Source organism: Buteo buteo, chromosome 17 (genome assembly GCF_964188355.1).
Source record: "Buteo buteo chromosome 17, bButBut1.hap1.1, whole genome shotgun sequence".
Lineage (NCBI taxonomy): Eukaryota > Metazoa > Chordata > Aves > Accipitriformes > Accipitridae > Buteo > Buteo buteo.
The window spans coordinates 27,110,280-27,130,755 of NC_134187.1; the positions used below are offsets into that span (position 1 = coordinate 27,110,280).

The 20,476-nt window shown below is 36.5% G+C and overlaps 1 protein-coding gene and 1 long non-coding RNA gene across 4 annotated transcripts in view; one reads left to right on the forward strand and one right to left on the reverse strand.

Moving 5' to 3' along the window:
• HMGCLL1 (3-hydroxy-3-methylglutaryl-CoA lyase like 1) overlaps nt 1-20,476 on the reverse strand; it is an 86,748-nt gene that overhangs the window by 32,184 nt on the left and 34,088 nt on the right. For all 3 annotated transcript variants that reach the window (XR_012653321.1, XM_075049319.1, XM_075049320.1), the window contains 2 exons: nt 8,886-8,949; nt 4,211-4,399 (listed from right to left, as the gene is read on the reverse strand). Coding sequence is in view for 2 of the 3 variants with exons in the window: in XM_075049319.1 (XP_074905420.1) it covers nt 4,211-4,399; nt 8,886-8,949 (253 nt within the window). In the remaining variant the exon portion in view is untranslated. The remainder of the gene's footprint in view (nt 1-4,210; nt 4,400-8,885; nt 8,950-20,476) is intronic.
• On the forward strand, nt 12,784-19,714 carry LOC142040914 (uncharacterized). Its single transcript, XR_012653322.1, has 3 exons — nt 12,784-13,194; nt 13,588-13,707; nt 18,919-19,714. It is a non-coding gene; the product is annotated as an uncharacterized LOC142040914 (long non-coding RNA).

Sequence of the window (20,476 nt, forward strand, 5' to 3'; positions counted from 1 at the left end):
ATGCTGCTCCAGAGTAGGTTAGGCGGGGGCCAAGCACAAGAGCTTCAGGTTTAAAGCCACTGCCAAGTGAAGGAAGGGAAACCCCCACTGAGGGTCCTTAGCAGCAAGCAACTCCTGGACAAGAGATGTTAGCAGCAAGCTGGCCTCCAACCACCGTCTGAAAGGGGTCTTGACATCCCGTCACTACAGGCAAGCTCAACAGCCACAAACAGCAAATCCTGTATTTGAAAAAAAAAAGGACAAGCTAGGTACTTGTATCTAGGAGTTGGTTTTGGGTGGAAAATTCAGCTCACCTAAGGCTTCATATGTAAGATCACATGAATCACAGAGGAGGGAATTTTAAACACAGTCTTTTTTCAGTTGTTTAACTTAGGCTCTACCACCTCAAGCCACTGGCCATTGTGAACTCTATCCCTGTAACACAACGAACCTTGTGAATTAATAAACCATGAACTTCAGCATCTATGCTCAGATTCCTTTCCTGGCTCTGGCACTTAAAACTTAGCCGTATCAACACCGAATGCCTTTGTGTGAGCCTAGTCCTTACTACGTAAGTAAACTGGATGCACAAAAATACGCAAGCTGGTTAGTCTCTCCAGCATGCACCGAAGGGGCTAGAATCTATTTAGTTAAGTGATGAAGGGAAGAGGTCACCAGCCAGCGGTTTCTATCTGGATTTAAAAAAAAAAAAAAAGAAAGTTTACTTAATCTTTAAAATTCAGGGATCTTAAAGACACTATTAAATATTTTAAACTCTCTGTAAGGGGATATATTATAACATTTGTAATGAACACCAGTATTCAGAAATTTGGATTTTGCAGTCTGAACCTTGAAAGTTTAATTAGAGCCTTGATAAATTCTGTTTCTGGTACTAAAGTGTGGATTTTATTTCAAAATTCCTGTTTTCTGGGAAAAGGAAGCACTAATAAAAAGTAATTTCATTTGGCAAATCATCAATCTCATTCACCTCATTGTGTCCATTAAGGTGGAAATGATTACACAAGGTGGCAAAAATCCTTGCTCCCCCTAAGTCATTAGAGTTTTATGCTTGTTTTCTCTAAGTTGGGATTTGATCCCAGTAGTGTGGGGATCAGTTTATATCAATGAATTACAATAGCGATTTGAATTTGATAAAATTCTATGGGATTACCATGGGATTTTTTCATTCACTGAGGTATCACTATTGGCCAAAACTCCTCTTTGCCTCTTAGCATATTCTTTCTCATGTTCGGATATGTGCTATGAAAACAAACAAAGCTATTTCTGGCAGCTACACAAGCTATGCAAAAAAAAAAAAGAGTTCCATATCACTTCCATTAAAAAACTTCCCCTTTCTCACCCGTTCTGTACACGCTATGGGACTCAACTGTCAAGGTAACAGAAATCTCCTCAGATCAATGGTCTACCTTATTGGGGCCTCTCCAGCACAAATTTTCCTGACCCATCTTTTTACCCTTCCTTGGAGGTCTGTAACAATTTCCTATAAATGTTTTACTACTTCTTTTAGCTACATTTTGTGTTTGTCACATTAGCTAACGCACATATGTAATTTTACTCAAAATACCACAACCTCTAACTAACTTGCCACATCACTTCCCATCTTCTGAATTTGTCTATTTGGTAAATTGTATTCTCTGATATTTTTATATTAAACCATTTAACCAAGAGCCAGTCATGTTTCTACTTTAAATGTTTACTGTTTTGTTCTGAAGTATCATTTCATGTTCCTCACATTTTTACACAGATTCTCTTCATAAAAGAAAGTTAATTTCCTTTCTCCATGCAATGCTTTCTATCTATATTATTCACTTCAACAACTTAAAAAATTACTTATCCTTAAAAAGTTGGCTAATCTCTCTCCCATCTTTCACTACCTATCCTTTTGCTAAAACAACACACATAAAACTGAATACTAAAATTACAAGACTACTTCCCTGCTAATTTCTTATACAGATACGGCCTGTCAGTTCTAGATGACTTTGGATCAGCCCCAAACAAAAGAAAATATTTTGGGTAGTATAATCCTGCATGGAACAATGTGATCTGTATAAAAAAATCACTTACTGAATCACCAGCACCTCTTTCCACTCCTAGGAGATCTCCCATCGAAGCAATGCCTGAATTAGTGTAGAGTTATTTGTGGCTTTCCAGCTGTCATTCATTAATTCTTAGGAAATACAATATACAATACAATAGTACTCAGCCTGAGGTTGTAGACTGCAATGTCTTAGGAAGAGTGTAATTTGCCCGCTGAATGCTCTTGAAAACTGTTTTCAAACAATAAACGTAGCCCATTATTTCTATAACCCCTCAAACACATTTCAGTCCTGATGAAATATTGCGTTGGTCGCACAGACGGGAATTGCATCGGTGGAGAATCTGGTCTGTAAAACAAATGGCTGAGTAGAAGACAAGGGGTTTTACTCCAGTACTTTGCCATTCAGGTATCTTTGGCAGACAGAAAAGCACAGGCAAGCCTGACAGCAGGGGCTAGAAGTGACCTGGGCACTCTGATCTGCTGGCTTTGGCACTTTACCATTAGAAGTTGTCCTGTTTTAGAAAGAGTATTGCTTAGCTATCATTCACCGCTAGCCACCTTGTTTCTTTGACCAGAAGAATTTCTGTAGCAGAAATTGAGCACATAGGGAAGTTTTCTGGTGGGTCTCAAGCACCCCTGGCTTCCCAGAAATCTGAGAAGGCTGCATAGGGATTTTTGTTTAGGTCTATTGCTCTCTTGAATTTAACATGTTAATTAGCCTGAACTGCACATTAGGTACCTAAGAGCTTTATTCCCCTTTAACTCTTACATAGTTAATTTAAGTAAATAAAAGGATAGGAGCAGGAGGTAAACCTGAAACAAGAATCACTTACAACAAATCCTGGGGTTAACAAAGCAGAGCCATCATTCACTGTTTAGTAGGCACCATGACAGCAATTATTTTAAGGAAGGATTTGAAAAACAATGCTTCAAGTATTTTTATGGCAAACTCCTCCCATGCTCAGGAGTTTTCATGCTTTTAGCTATTACATCTGCAACTGAAGCTAACTGTGAAATTAGCAATTTATTTATCCCATGGTACATACACACACATTTGCAACAGTACAAGTGAGTAAGGGTCAAGAGTGAACACTGTGAGTGAAAGTTAGAACCTTTTTTACCAGATTTTGTCATTCAGTGTTTTATCAAATACCTGCAGAGATTCGCATATTGAAACATTTCCCTATTCCTTCTTGTTATTTATATCACTAATACTGTTAACACACTGCTGTTATTTTTAAACAACATAACATGAGCTCTGCCAAAATAAGTCAGGACAAAGGAAAGTTGACCTTAAAAATTGCTGCCTGAATTGCAAGGAAGCAGAAGATGCCATTAAATATAAAATAGAACAATAAAGGCCTACGATTTGTAAACAGCTTTTGATTTTGTAACATTTAGTAAAAATAGGTCTCCTTAGGAATGCATGTACACATTAAAATATTTTTCAATATTATATCTTTACAAAAACTACGTTAGAACTTGTAGTCTGTTTCTTGTATTGTGTCTTATTCTTAAAAATATTAACACAAAGGGAAAAATATCTCTTATGGAAATTAACTATTTCTGATTATTTAGTCACAGATTTGAAGGAAGACTAAATAGGATATGAAGCTGTTGCTAATCTTATTTGGAAAACTTCATGGATAAAAAAGCATACTGAAGGGGTGTTAACAGTGATAAAATTATCTAGACCACTCTGTACACTCTGTGTACATAATTACCAATAATTTAGATTTGTCCATCTGAAATCAAGCTGTAATTATGCATTATTCTATTTTATATTTAGACACCTCTGTAAAATAGACAGTTTAGTGAGCAATGAACACAGAGATGCTCCTAAGAAAAGTGGAATCCAAGACATCAGAAAATAATCCTATTTTATCTCCCTCATTTATCCAAAATCAATGGAATATAATAATCACCGGTGTTTCTTAGTGATTTTGCATACAACTGAAGGTAATAAGTAGATAAGAATTGAAATTTTCTTGCAAAAGCAACAGCAGTAATACTTGTAGACAATCCGATGTGTGAGCAATACTTTCTGAAAGTTTAGTGAATGACTCTTCCCCTTTCTTGTAATTTCTTTAAGGCTGGAATGTTTTACAATTGTGCATTTGAATTAAACTAAGACTACCACTATCATATCTATAAAACGAGAACCTGAGTTACCTGTATGGCTGTGAGGATATTGGCTAATGCCTGGCCATATGTGTCATGACAGTGAACAGCAAGAGCACTCAGAGGAATTTCTTTCATAACAGCTTCCAACATTCTTTTCATACTTCCAGGAGTCCCCACACCAATTGTGTCCCCCAGAGAGATTTCATAACAGCCCATACTGTACAGCCGCTTCGATACCTGATTAGAAACAGAAGAAACATGAAAAGGTCAAGATGAAAGAATACAAAATAGGGTCAAGAACATACATTGGACACAATTCTGTACAGGTTTCAGGCTTTGACCCACCGAGGTAGACCTATGTATCAGAAACCCTCTATTCATTCTTGAAAATTCTCACCCAAGAAGAACGTCACATAGATCCTCTTATTTTAAATTTATAGTTCTGCTTCTGTACACAGAATAACCAACCCAGCCAAATCCATCAAAAACTTGCTTTTTGACTCTCCCACAGAATCCAAATAAGCAAGATTTTACACTATGAATTAAGTTTCTGTCAAGTCCTTTCCCAACATTTTCCTCTCTCTGGGGATTTCCCAGCTGTTTGGTTTTCTCCATGTAATTTTCAGCTTACAAGTTGTGCAGGGTAAAGACCTGCCCTTTTGTTTGCTTATTACACAGACCCAAGCACATGGCTGAACTATGACAATAAATAATTAACAAGAAGCCTGATTTTGCTTTTTGTTGGCACTGAAAACATCAATGAAAACTGAAGTTTTAACATGTAGTTAATATTAATTTTGCTTGCTTTTCATGAAATCAAACATTAAAATATTGACGAAGCAAAACTGTAACTTAATTAACATTTAGTCTAAGTTTTAAAAATTTTCTTAATACCAAACAAATCCTTATACAAATAGTTCTCATTTACGCAAGCAGAGCCCTAAATGTTTCTGGAATTACATCTTTGAGGAGCTTTTTGTATGAGTAAGAGATTTGAGGTCTGGCTTCATAATGTTTGTATGGTGAGAGACATACACTTGGAAGCACAAAATTATGTTTGCACCAAAAATATTGCTTTAGACATTGAATGTCGGATCCTTCCATCTTAGTTTTGTTGAATTTATTTGGAAAGGGTTTCACCTTATTTTCAGTTGCTGAGTATGTTTGTCCCCTTCAGCATTTCCCACTGTGTATCAGCAATCTCGAAAGGCCGCTCCACTGGAATGGAAGCCCAATCTGGGAATTAACAGTTTAGAAATGAAAAAATATGACCCTTTTCCAAGAGATCTTCAGTTGCACTGCACTCTGCTGTTAAAGCAATTCCAAGATTTCATCAGTGGGATTGCTGTGAATATGTCTGAGAAAGCTGACAAAGTGCTAGACGAAAAGTCTCGGAAGTGCTGGATGAATATTGCTGTTCACTTAATTCAAAGAACAGCTGAAAAAGAACTTCAAGTAGTCTGAATCGTCCTGCTTAAAGCTTGGAAATGCTATGACTATTGCAAATGTAGTAAAACTCTTTGTGCTTTAAAGTCAAAGAGCCCCTGGTTCGTATCAACATAAATTTAATACACGCTTCAAGAAAGGGACATTCACCAGACTGCAATAAGGGATTCTATCTCACAGTGTATTTTTATATCAACATGTGGCAGGTGTTTTAACTGGACTACTGCTGTAAGAAAAAAAAGTATCATCTGCAGTTAGTGGTGGATTACCTCTAGTTAATTCCCAAACCTCAGTGTTTGTTTAAGATCAAGATCAAGGAAGAAGACTGCATTTTTTTCTCATGTTCTTTTTAATTCATGGTTCAGAGTTTTTCTAGATGACCATTTTAGTGATGACAAAGAGAGTATATAAACTGCTAGAAATCATACTGCATTCACTTCTTCCCCATGCTCAGTCCTTAGGTCTTTCAGCTTTCTGAAAATAAAATTCTGAAAGATGAAAGAAGAGAGGGGGAAACTCTGCTAACAACCTGAGCATCATCACTGACTTGTCATGATCTAACCTTAAATTGACCTTTAAAAAGAGATCTATATTTAATTTCAAGAAGAATGTGCATGCTTGGAAGCTGAATGGGAGTTTTTCATACTGAATTTTCTATCCTACCATAGTAGGAGGCAGCCCATTAGTTATAGTTTTGAAAGTTTTCAATGTGGATTTTTGGGAGGAGGGTAGGGGAGAAGAGAACACACTGTTTTGTCAGTGTAATCAGGATGTGATTACGAGCTTGCAGCTTTGTTGATTGAACAGGGTTGTGTTCTGCACCACTGAGCAGTTTTACTATGCATGAGTCTTGTGCTACTCCCCTTGGGAACACTGCCGTGACACCAAGCATTGATCAAAACGGGAGTTGGTGACCCAGCACTGCAACCCCTTAGGCATGTGAACAATCCTACTGCTGGAAATAATATCTAAAACTATACTCTTAGACTGAATACAAAAGGTCATAATTGAGTTACAGATGATTTTAAGCAAATATAAACATAAAACCACACTGCAGTCCTTGTGCTGTAAGGGAAACTTTGTAATAATCCAACAGCATTCAAATCAGAATAGGCACATTTTCCGTAGCCTGATCAGCCTGTAGGCTGGGTAATATTCGTATGAATTCACTGCTCTAGGTTAAAAGGAAGCTAAGGAGAGAAAGAAGCAGACAGAAAGATAAAAAAAGCCAAGTATGTGAGTGGAAGACAATGGATAACACAACTGGCTTCAGGGGTGTTGCACAGTGCTTCCAACAACTTACAAGTCTTGTTTGCCAAAGGTTGAAATTCACAAACCACAGGATGATAAATGGTTAAACAGTGACTTCATTTCAAGAAAAAGCAGAGTGATAAAAAAGGACTATGCAGTTTATTTTAATAGATGAGAAATGTGGGTTTTTTTAATAAAGAACCATATGGATGTACCAGATGGATTCTAGAAGTCTGAGGGCATCTTAAGTTTGCACTCACTAGATAACTATGTGTAAAACAGTTATGTACCTAGTAAGCCAGAAATGCATGTAATCTTGTTAATGAGCCACCTCGCCTAATTGGTTTTGCTTCAGTTAAAAAAACTTTTGCTTAAATAAATAAATTAAAAAAAAAATGGTTGCTATCATTGACTGCAGAAGAAACAGTTCAAACCTTTCAATAATACTGCCGATGACAATGCACAGTCAAGGGAGTCACACACTCCCATCCCGAGAAAGACGATGACCAGAGAGGTAGCTCTCTGAAAGGCTTCAGCAACACGGCCAGTAATTTTGATAATTCTGATTCAGCAAAGGATGAGTACATGTGTTTATGTAAAATCCATTAACAGCTAATCAGATGCTTCTATATAAACATCAGTGCTTGCTGCATCAGGGCCTCAGTAACTTCAGCGAGGCAGCTTTTATTCTCCAACACATACACAATGGTGTACAGCTACACAAGATGACACTTATTAGGATGAAGACAGAAAATTAAATATCTGTGTGAGCAGAAGTTTGCAGGTTTGGAACATTAAGTAGCACTCCCACTGGCAAACTGAAAAGGAGCTCTTCTGTGCAAGGAGAGTAGTTAAAAAACTAGCAACACATGGAAAGAAGCCTGTTGGGGAACACGCTATTGCAGTAAGCAATTTACCAACAGCACAGCTGAATCTGTCATCACCGCTCTAACTAAAGCTGTGTCACTTCTAACTTTCACTTCATATTAAACCCAATTAATTTAGAAACACTGAATACCTTCCAATTTAGTTATTTTTTTCAAAGAGCGTGAGTATATGTGGCTGCTGTGGGAGAAGTATTATCCCGAGTTCCATCTGGAATGTATACTAGAAGATGATGCAGGAGAACATGACCTGAAAGCCACACATGCAGAACACAATATATCAGACAAATGTTGACTAGCTGCTAGTGCTACAAAGGAAAAAAAACAGTGGTTTGGAGATTCTGCTAGATCACCAAAAGTAGGTGATTATGTGTAACAGAGAAGACAAGGCTTTCTCCAGGAGGAAGGCCAGCGTGTTCTGCCTCGTGCCTCTTGAATTCTCTCCGCTTTCTTCTCTACTGTCCATTTCAGCTTTCATGCCCTCTTTGCCTTCCCGCAAAATTTAACACTTGTGTTTCACTCCTCTCTTTCTCTTCTGGAAAATAAGGCTGGACTAAGACACTGTCTTTCTTCTTTATCCTAAATGGGAAATGGGGGTGAGGAGGGAAGGTGCAGCTTATTCCACCACAGCAGTAGAGCCAGTTAAGTAGTAGGAAATCACGTTGGGGATGAGTTTTGGTTCATGTGTCAATCATATGACACTCGCCAGAAGCACAATATTGTAGCAGTGGCTCTACCAGCTGACAGCACACTCTGCTTACACCAGTATAAAATGGATTTAAAGGCAGATACCCTTTGCAAGAGGTTGTGCCGGAAATCATCTCGTACAACATGGTCCACTGACGTATGTGCTCGAGTCTATTTCCTTAAGCATTTCCTTACCTTCTTGTTGGAGGAAATAGCACAAAATATTTTTCCTCAAGACTGATAGCAATCAAAACATACTATTTTCCTTAGACTTGACTGCATATGGTTGAGTAAGGTTATGCACCCAGTTTTAGTATTAGCTATGTTTTGTGTTTGTTTTCCTTAAATTTTATCAATTAAAGATATTTTTAGGATTAAGTAGAGAACATTACTTATAGACATTTTAAAATGTATTTTTGATTCATTAAAAAGATAAGCCAGAAGTTCACTCTTACTTCTGCAACTTTAGCTGGTGTGATTTTTCCTTCGTATGGGCATCCCAATGCACATGACACATACCTACAATAAAAAGAACAAACAAAGATACTTCTGTTTTACCTATGTGTACCTGTATCCATCCAAGTTACATTAAAAAAAGGTTAAATATAATTTTGCATATTTAAGCCAGTGAATGTAGAATAAATATTCGAATGAAAAGTTAAAATTACATCAGATGAAAACAGCAGGTTTATCAATTTTCTTTTTAAATTACAGAACAGAGATTTATAGCTTTATTTATGCTCAGCGTATGTCACAAGTTCTAAAGGACTGGCAATGCTGCCAAGCTAATACTGCTGCAGGAGACTTCAATTTTTCTTGGTATTTCCTTCTGAAGTTGTAAGAGCCAGCTCAAGTTTTGCCTTGTCTGGCCCACACAAGGTATTCAGAGGAAGATATAATTTTCTTCCTTGTGCCAGCTACCCAGATCACAGAGAGCAACACATGAACACAAGCAACTTGTAACAACTCCACCATCTCATAAGTCATTAGAATTGTGGTGAATGGGATAGCTTTCACCCTCTATCTCTGTACTGGCACTTCTGTCCAGTGCCCCAAAAGAATTATAGCACCACTGCAAGCTGTGGTTTAGGTATGTATGCCTTGGGACAAGAAGAAACCGAGAAGGCAGACCCTGTCTCTCAGCAGCCATTGGCTCCACAAAGCACAAAAACTGAAAGCCACAACCAAGTCTCCATTGTTCAGTCTTAATGCTGTGTTAGTGTAGAATTTGGTTTAGATTTCCTTTTTCTAATGACAGTTAAGAGCCATGAAATTCCAATTAAACTTCTAATTGTTTATCTTAAATTGATTAGGAATAGGATTAAACTAACCAGAAACAGCCATTCAAAAATCAAACTAAGTGTGGCTATAGAGGGATTTACAAGAGATTCAGAGGCAGGCAGAGCCCCAGTCCCAGTGGAAGGCTGTCAACTGCTTAATAGAAGAACAAGAGCCTTCATCGATCCCCCATCATTCCCTTTCCCTCAACACTGAAGGATATAATGTAAAATTAGACACTGTATAATGCAAACGGGATTGAACAGATGCCAGTTTGTATGTAGTCAAGGTCCACAGGGTAAAGGGCATATTGTTTCTTTGCAGTGGAAGGAGAAACTGATCGACAGAATGTGAAATTAGCATGAGTAACAGGCAAAAACAAATTGTGAAAAAAATGACAACATTTTAATGTGTAGAACATATTCCATCCCTTATATGAAGGTACAGTGTTGGCACACTGGAAGTAGCAGTAAGAATGAAGCAAACCTTTAACCTAAAAAGAACTTGATTAGCCCTGACAAAGAAATGGAAATTAATTTTGTTTCCACAAAAGTGGTTGGGTCCATTACATCCTGCTCATAATTTTAGTCCAGATGCCTACTAGGCATGATTTCAATTATCTGTATGCCATTATGAAAACCAGGTTTTTGAAACTTGGCCATAGACTTCATTAAATATCACCTCCAATTTAGATGTCAGTGTTTAAGTTTCAAAATTCTAAATTTTCTTATCTATATTAAAGATTTAAAAAGTAGCTACTGTTAACAGTTAAACACTGCCCTGCTTTTCAGTTAAACATAACTCAAAAAACAATTCAGGATCATTTCCTTAATTTTTTTTATGCATATGCAGTTTTTCAAATGAAACCAAGCATGAAAAATTTCAGACCCAAAGGATTGCTTTTTACATAACAGTAGAGTGCCTAGAGCTAGCGAATACACAGATTTTTACTGAAATTATTTTGCAACATCAGCCACAGCACTTGTTATGAAGAGAGCAAGAACACTACTAAACACAAAGTAAATGCAAAACATACAGTACATATGTGCACGTTCCCTTTAATTACATATATCTTTACATGTTCCTAACAGCTACATACATTAGATCAAGAAGACGTGCATTTGGTAGTGATAATGTGGCATGAATGACATCTGGAATGGAGTAGGGCAAACAAAAGTAAAAGCAGGCCAAAAGGTATCTAGAGAGCAAGGGAATACTCCCTGTGGTTCACACCAGCGAGCAGAAACTCGCCTGCGCTCACATAATTCAGCTGGGCCTGCTGGGGTATAAAAGTATGTGGTGACCTGAGGAATCTGCCTACTACAATGTACAAATCTGTTTGTGATTATGAATTCTGCATGCTTACACCATTGTGACTAGACTGACATTTTAAACAAGGAAAATATGATAGATATAATCTATCTGGGCATCTGATATTCAATATTGAACTGGAGAAAATAGGGATTACTGAAAGAATTTGACAGGTAAAGAACTTTCTACCAGAAAGAGAACAAAGTCCTGTGGAGAATGAAAGAACTGTTTGTGTCACCAAGTACGAGCTTGGCAGAATTTTATCTAATATTTTCATCTAATGAATTGGCATAAAAAGTGATAAAAAGTGGTGATAACGTTAAATTTCTTGGTACTGTCAATACAAAATAAAGCATTGGGATTCCATGGAGAATGGACAGGAGCGATAGAAATGGAACTCAGTTGATGGCAATGACAAAGAAAGTGAAATGCTTAAAATGAGGCTGTAAAAGAGCAAAATGCACTCCAGACATGTATCAGGAAAAGCATTTTTAATAGAGGACATAAGCTATGAATTCCACTTGTCAAGGTCTTGCTATATTCTTATTGGAAATAAGAGACACAGTTTGAGTCATTTGTAGAAAAAGTAATGCAAGCTGGAACAGATGCAGGCAAGGACTGAGCACAGCTAGCAGGGGTACAGAGAGCCTAGCATAGGAAAGGAGAAAATTTGCATGTCTACGTGAAAGAGGGAAAATAATCCTGTGTCTGGTCTGAGCATTCGCTAAGACATCTAGACTTAAGGCAGTGCCAGGTGGGATGCTTCGTAATTGCATTTGTGTGGTTCCAAGTCAATAAGCTTAAGTGAGAGGAAACAGGTTTTAATAGGAAAGTAGATCTATTACCTACAGATACGTTTGGCTGTTACATTTTCTTTTTTGTATATGAAATAATCCACAAGGCATTAAAAGCACAAGAGAATCCAGCCAAAGCAGAGCCCCAAGACCTCCACCCACACCCCTCCAAAATGGGAGACGACTTTGAAACATGCTGCAGAACTGCTTAGAAAGAAGAAAATTTACAAGACAGAGCCACGGAAAGCAACAAAAGACACAAGTTTAAAGAATTCTGGTCAACTGCAGCAAACACTACTGACAAGTCAAGAAGAATGAGGATAGACTACTGTTTCTGAGATCTTGTCATCAGGGAGTTTGGTGAGAGCTGTTGCAGTTGCAAGCAAGGAACAGAAGCCAAAGTGTAGGAGTTATAGGAGGGAATCACAGAAGAAGGTCTCCAGACAGTAATTATAAACAGCGCCTTCAATGAGCTTAGGAATGAAGAAAAGATAGGCGATGAGATATGATACGAAGAACCAAGTAGGGTCAAGGTGCAATTTTTAAACAGCAAATGCTTGCTTATGTTGCAGTGGAAAAGAGCCAGAGGACAATGAGAGGTTAAGAAAGAGAATAAGGGAGGGGAGAAATAAGAGAAAGAACAGAACATGGGGTCACTGGGGCAAGTGGAAGGGGTACAGATGGCAAGTAGACAAGAAACTCCTGCTGCTCTGACAGCGGACGAGAAAGAGAAAGGATTAGGGGAGGGAGAAGAGAGTGACAGAAGGAAGAGCATACTGCATCTATTTTTCCTTAGGAGAAAAAACAAGATCTTATATGAAGAAAAGCAGCAGAGGGAAAAAGAGGGAACAATTTGAGCACTGAGTTAGAGAGGCAACTGGGATTTAATTTGGGGATTTAATTAAGTTGGAGAATACAGCTGTTTTCTAAAAAGATGGCGGGACTGAAAGAAAAAAAGACTTTGTAATGAAAAAGACTATCTTGGTCTCAGGATATTCACCAGAGACACTCCACAGTATGAGAGCAGAAGCAAATATCTGGGAGTTCACAAAGCAGACTATGCAATGGAAGTGTTTAATTCTAAGTATGTGCTTAAATCTTTGCTGATTCAAGGCCAGACATTTTTGTAGCTTAACTATATCTTTAGCATGGAATCAAAACAAGAGCCTATGCAACCAGAGGTGGAAAAAAGGACCTGCAATAAGTGAACGTATCTATACAGCTGCTTTAGGAACACATGGGTAAACGCTGTTTTGCTTACTCAGGTTATGTGAAATCAGAATTCCCCCCTTTAATAAAAAGCGATAAAAAGAAGTTCTGTACTTGGTTCTCCTGGCAGAGTTTACCCAGTATTTTGCCTGTTCTACAGATTTCACTGCAGGTGAGTATCATTTGGTCTTCTCCTGAATTGTTTTCTATGCATATAAAAGCAATTAAAAAAATAAAACCCAACAACTTTACTGTGTAATATTTTGGACAAAAATGCTGAACAGCCTCTGGGGATGGGGAGGGAGAAGGAAGAGAATTTTCAATTTCTTCCAGTAAGCCAAAACCAAATTGCAATGTTCCACAAATAGTATAGACAGTATAAGGTCCCCACGATCAGGGTCACTAGGAATGGTGATAATCACCACACCAGCCCAATGACTGTGAAGTGCAGGATATAAAACCGCAAAGAGGGTAAATGAGCAAACTTTCCATAACCAAAGTGTGTTAAAAGGAAAATGAATCCAAGCAGAAACTGAACTCCATGTTGTAATCATCCCTTTGTCAGCTTGTTTCAGCAAGAGTTCCAGAGCCAGATCCACAGCTGCTACCACAGCTGGAAGCATGGAGCCTCCTGAGAAGCCAGTTGCAGACTCAGATGCTGCTGTTTCCTGTTTATTATTATAGTGTAAGTTTGCATATAATTTACCATGTTCACTGCAGATGTATTTATTTTTATTGGATGTTTGTGCTAAAATGTATATGCCTATCATTTGCTGAATTCATAATATTAAGGTTGATATATTCTGTCTCTTTGCAAAGGAAGCCATTTGTTAAAAACAGGCAATCTTTACTGTAAGGAGAGGGGCAATACAAAGAAGAGAAGGAAAGGAGATTCTTCCAGAAACAGAATCTCTAAGCCAAGCCCAAAATGTGTAAACAAGGCCAGGATTTTTTTTCCACATTTGATTTAAGGGGGGGGGGGGGGGAGAAACAATCTTTCCATGTATTTAGTGCCCAGTTGTGAGTAATATATATCTGTTATTCAAAGTATATAAAGTAATATACATAGTGTATATATATAGTATTCTTTGTTATCATAGTAATATTTGTTATTATAGTAATATATAGTAATATTTATTTTTAGAATGCCCAGAAAATACTGTTGTGAACTATGTTCTAGAAAATGACTTCTCTAAAACCAGAACAAAACTGTTACTATAATGAAGGGCCACTTAACAACTTAACTTTTAATATCTGTATCAAATTATCCATGGAGCAATCAGTAACATACTAGCAAACACATTGTATTGTTACCCTACAATTTCATACTAACGTTTCAAGTCTGACTTTATGCTACCCTTAAAGAAGAAACAGGGATCATTTTTACTTCCCATAGGTATCCCTCTTTTTTTTTTTTTTTTTTAAAAGCAGCTCTTCTGGCCTACTAATAATATTTTCTATCTGCAGGCACAAAAAAAATGGGTAAAAATTGGTATAAAGTTCTTCCTAAGGAAAATCTCTCCTCTTACATATTGCAATCATCCAGAATGGTAGAGTTAGTACGATGGCTCCTACATCCTTTTCTTAACCTGTCACTAGTACAGAGAAATGCACCAAGTCCCCACATCCCAGCAGTCTCTGGCTTCTCAAACTTCCCCAGGGGACTGTGACCAGCTGGCTTGTGTAACCCTGTAGATTTATCTACCATTCGCATACTAAAATGCTTCCAAGTCTATTAAATGTTCATCTACATTTAGTTGTTCCCATACTCTCAAATATAGGATCACTTCCAGTGACACGAAGGTGCTAAATTTGTTTTACTATCTACAGAAGTGATAATGGTATAAATCACCCTATTATCAATATAATTGCGACTATGCTAAACTACACAGTGTAGTCTAAAAATGGGGGTTTAAAGCAATGTGAAAACGCATGTGTACTCCAGCCCTAAGTATTCCAGAATACCAGAAAATATAAGTTCAAAGTTTCTGTCTGTATTCATAAAACATACACAGCTTTAAACTGTACCGATTTGTGCAAAACTGAATTGTTGGAGTTTATCTCATGGTACTTCTAATTAGGTATAAAAAATATAGTATTGTAAGGCCATCCAAATATCTTGAATTAAGGTATTTACGATGAACTTTAATATAAAAGAGCATTATTGAACAGAATTATAAAGATCAGATTGTCTTGATAATCAGGAGTTTCAGATAATCAGGACGCTTCTTTATAAACAAAACAGACTTATTAGTTCCCAGAATTACTTGTTATAAAGTATATTAAAATAAAACGGATATGTTCTTCCACGTGTATTTTTTTTCAAAATAAATCCAAATATCACTATCACAAGATAAAGATAACTAAAATAAATTCTTTTTCTTTAAGTTTCCACTATTTTGTGTCTTATCTTGTGTATTAGCATCAAAGTAAACCAATGATTATTTTCTATAATCAACAAGGAATTATATCTGTCGTAACCTGTAACCTTTATTATAACATAATATAAAAGGTAATAATAATAATCATGTTGCATATAATCGTTTACTTGGTATCTATTTGTCATAGCAAAAAATACTGCTGTATTTCAAGTATATCAGCCAGTATTTGAATTCTATACAAACACAGACATAAGCCAAATATTGATACATTTCAATATGCTTTTATGTATTGCAAACTTCACCATACTGCTCATTCTTAAAAGACACAGGACTATAAACAAAGGAATGACATACACCAGTTTAGAATTAACGTGTATTACATATGCTTTATGAAGCAGCAGCTTTCTAAGGAAATGCTTCTGGAGTTATTTTACAGCAAACATTTGCATCTGTTTTTCTAACACTGAATGAAACTCTAAACATTTGCATACACACTCATATTTGCACATGCAAATAGTCCAAACGGCCTCAAAAGGGCTATTCACATTAAAAGTTTTTAGGACTGGGACATAAATACAGCTTTTAATTGCTGGTTGTGGAGAAGTGGGTTTTGGCAGAGAAAAAAATTTACAACTTTCAGCTCTTATATTCCCAGTTAATTTTTACTAGGACTAAGACAGTCCTATACAGAACTGAATGTTTCAGAGGGAGATAGTCTGACTTTATTTCACTGTCACAGGACACAAAGTAGGTGGTGAAGTACCATTTGTGGAAAAGGGGGAAACAGAAGTCCTTCCTTACTATTCTATTGTACTAATTGCAATTTATTTCTGTGTCTTTTTAAATTTTGGAATATATGAACTTGGAAGAATCTAGCTTAATCAGAATTTACTTAACATTTTCTTCATATGTACATTAAAAATACATTTAAATTAAAACACAGTCTAAGTGTCTACTTGCAATTACCATTTGCCACAGTTTTTCATCAATCCTGGCTGTTAGGCTTAATTTTTAGTCACTGAAAAAGACGTGATTTTTTTAATAGTATCTGAATTATGCATTAAAAGATGCAACTCTGAAACTAGCAGTATTTTGTGTCAATTCACATGCAAAATATGCGTAGTAGTAATTAGCTGACCACACAGTTTATAACTGATTTGGCTCAGTATCTTCACAGAATGTGTCCCAGATGTTATTGTAAAGTTTTTATGCATGTACAAAAAAAAAAAAAAAAAAAAAAAAAACCAAAAACCTTTATGACTCTAATAAATAGTCTAACTTCTAAGACCATACACAAGATTTCAATTCTTCATAAACATTTGAACTAATTTAGTAAACATTTAGAAAATTGTGTACTGTGCTACAGATTCTAAATGCGACAGCTGACAACGTAAATTTTCTGGATGATGATCGAGTCAATGTTAGTGCAGCTGTAGCAACAGTAAGACATGCAAAAGCTTTAAGTTTAGTTTCAACTATTTGAGTGCATTTTTCATAAGATTCAAGGATTGCCAGTGATTTATGCTCACTACATAAATTCTAAATTGCCAGTAAAAATAGAAAATAAAATTTGAACCCCTTAAAATTATTTTTGGAAGTATTTTTCAACTGCACAAATAAGGAGTTAGGGCAAGGCACAAAATTATCCATTTCCTGCAAATAAATAACACTTTAAACAATAATAGTGCTTTAGAAAAGAAACAATCTCTGTACTGAAATTAATATAAATACAATTTATGCATATTAATATTTTTATTACATAAGCAAAATATTTAGCCTACAAAATTTATACTAGAAGCCAAAATGTGTAGTTCTGGGACCTTGCTTGAGCAAGGGCTGCAGGTTTTGGCCATGGTTCCTTAAAGGTAGCCAATCCCTAAAAGGCTGATTAAAAACGAAACATTGATTCTCAGTGCAGAGTACAAATCTTTGTCCATACAGCCCACAGCTTCGTTTTGTGTTACCTTGCAGCACAAAGCCTATCAATAAATTTCTTAGATCTATTGTAATTTACATGAATTACAAGGTGCTAATCCTTAGCCTATGCACAGGTAGGATGGGATTCATCTGTTCTAACTTCTGATATCAAAGATAATCATCTACAGCCTATGCCTTAGATAGGCCACCTATAGGATGACTAACATAGGATAGGACCCAAGCTCCTTTGCAGCCAAAAGGACGGATCATCCAGAGAGTAGTTCATCTTATCCTAAGGCAGGTACTTTAAAAAGCACATAGGATAAATCATAGTCTGAAGGCTGCCTATTTCCCTCTAGTAACTACAAGCAGATTTAGGATGACAAGCTCAGACTTCTTGTGTGGTCATGCTCAGATTTGCCTCATGTTACAACAATAGTTGTAAACAATATATAATTATTTTCAGTAAATAGAAGCCACACAGCAAAATAAAACCTGAAACTAATCTTCTCCTTGAAATTAAATAAGAACCAGTCAAACCATGAGCATCAATTCTAAATACTGAATGTCAACTGATGAATTACATAACATCCCATCCTTTTGTTTCCAAAATACTGGGTTTGAGGTCATTCAACAGAAAATCCCAAATTTCATTTTCTAAAACTGTCAGATTCTGCCCCTGCTTGACTTGTCTATGTGATACTCAGAGATCAGGATATAAAGCATAAAGAACATGGCATAAAGAGCAACTTTGACTGTCTCAGCATTTAGAGAATTTTGCATGGAATTGGGATACAAAAATGCCATTTATTTTATCTGTCACTAAAAGCAGCTTCTCTAGTAGCAGCTAAATATGAGATCATAAATCAAGGTCATAAATCACAGGCTTTGATAGCTAATTCTTTTTTGATTATTTTATGGCCAGGAAAAAGTCACCTTGATTGCACTGAATATTTCTATGAAATCTCTGTTTAAGTTTTACTTTCTGATTATCTTTTCCACACCTTTTTTCATTGAGGAAGAGAAGCCCTGTGTTTTATATCATTAAATACAATGTAAAACCTCACTAGTCATCTAAATTTACTGCAATGTTTGGGAACTAATGAACTACTTCCACTCAAGTCCTAATGAACTCCCTGTAGTAGTGCAGGCTTTTGTTGGGTGTTAGTACCACAGAAAATTATGGTTTAGTCTTCTAGAATCAAGTTGGAAATGACAGTCTGCTTCCATAATCCTCCCCCTCACGAGCAGCTGAAATGTTGTAAACAGATTTATTTACTTCCTGGATTTGGCATTCAAAACTGATGCTTCTTCTTCATGGGTATTTTCATTTTTTAACTAAGCAGAAGTTTTAAGTCCACCTCCCAGAGCTTTGTTCAACTGCTGAGAGATCTACCATTAAAAAAAAGTCCTTCTGAATTCTGCATTTCTATATTCGTGTTCCTGCTATTATTTTTCTGGTCTTCAGAATTCTACTCAACAAAAGACAGTACACTGGAGCTTAAAAGAAAGTACTGAGGAACATGGACACTAAACAATCCTTTTTTTATTATTATTTCTGAGCAATCATTCTGTCTCAATCTGTCTGCTTCTCACAGATTCCTGTAACTCTGCAACCCATGAGGAGTGCATCTGAATGAGTATGAACATGCAGGAACAAGACTCAATGTATCACAATACTTGGTAATTATTCTCTTGAAAACATATTTGTCTAGATTCTGATCTCCAGCAACATTTTATTTCTCATTAATTACTATTTTGCCTCTTCAAAATCTCCCTGGGAGGGATTTTTTTTAAAAATGCACTCCAAGTCCAAACAGATTGTGTTAACCAGTTCTCTTTTATCTTCTAACTTATTAGCATGCTCAAAACTTTCTTGTCAGTATTTTCATATACTGAAATCCATATTCAGTGGATGTTTTAATACTCAGAATTATTACCTCAGTTAGGTTTTTTTGATGAAATAAGGCTCCATACACTGCAATTTAGATTTTCAGCAGATTTTCAGCAGATTAGCTACTTTATTACTGAGTTATATTAGATCCCCCTGGACAAATACCAGACAGTCCTCTCCTAAAATTTTTGATTTGTTGAAGTGTAAATGTTAGTCTAGCATCTTATCTCCTGATGCCTCAACCTGTAATTTTCACTGGATAAATTAGTTCCCAATATAATCTGTGATGAAGATAACTACATAAATGTAGTTTCTCTTCAATATACTTATCCTCTCTAATTGGGTTCTTTACTTGGTTATATTCCCACAAATCAAATGATTCTGTCAATGGCTTCCTACTTCTGAATGATTCACCCTTCTCAGAACTGCAAGCTTAAGGAATAAAGCTATAGCTGAAGTGAACTTACATCAATTTCATTCACAACTTCGAATCTGTTCACTTTGTAGCATATCTGATATTAAGCAGTTCACTGTTGAAGCATTGTGTAACATACTGCACCTGGCATGACAGACTCAATAAAATTGTCCTGCATGTGCTTTGTGACCTTTGCCTAGGTTTGCATACTGAAGTGAAATTACAGATCTTTGTACTGGATGCACAAAGTAAGCACTTTTAAAACATAATCTGATTGTACTTTCTCTGAGTTCAATTATCTCATTTTTCTTTATCTCTGTACTGCTGGTGTTTTCTGTTTGCTTCATTACCTGGTTCTTGATACTCCTCTCTTTGCATCTCCTTGCTTTTTTTTCCTTCTTTTTATTCTTAATTGTTATAATATTCTTCTTTTTTTGTGTTCTGCATCCGTTTGACCATTTTCTGCCTCCTACTTCTTCCCCTCTGTACATGCCTTCCCAACCTGCTGCTTTCTCATTTTACTCTGCCGTCTGCAGAAAAAAACCCTGCCACACAGTTCACCAGATAGTAGACAACAAATGTATGGGAATGTTGTAGAATCCTATCATAGGAACAGTCATTTCCATCACGTCAGTTTATCAGTGCCAGAATAACTGCTACTGGCATATTACAAATGCCTTAGACATACAGTCTGTGGAAGGAAAAGCAGCAGGTTGCCACTTTCTCAAACATGTAAAAACTAGTGCACAGAAGATAAGTCAACATTTAAGCTCCAACATCAATCTAAAGTACACCACAGGGGCTTCTTCATCACCTGCAGTTTACATCTTCTGGACCAGTTGCAAAG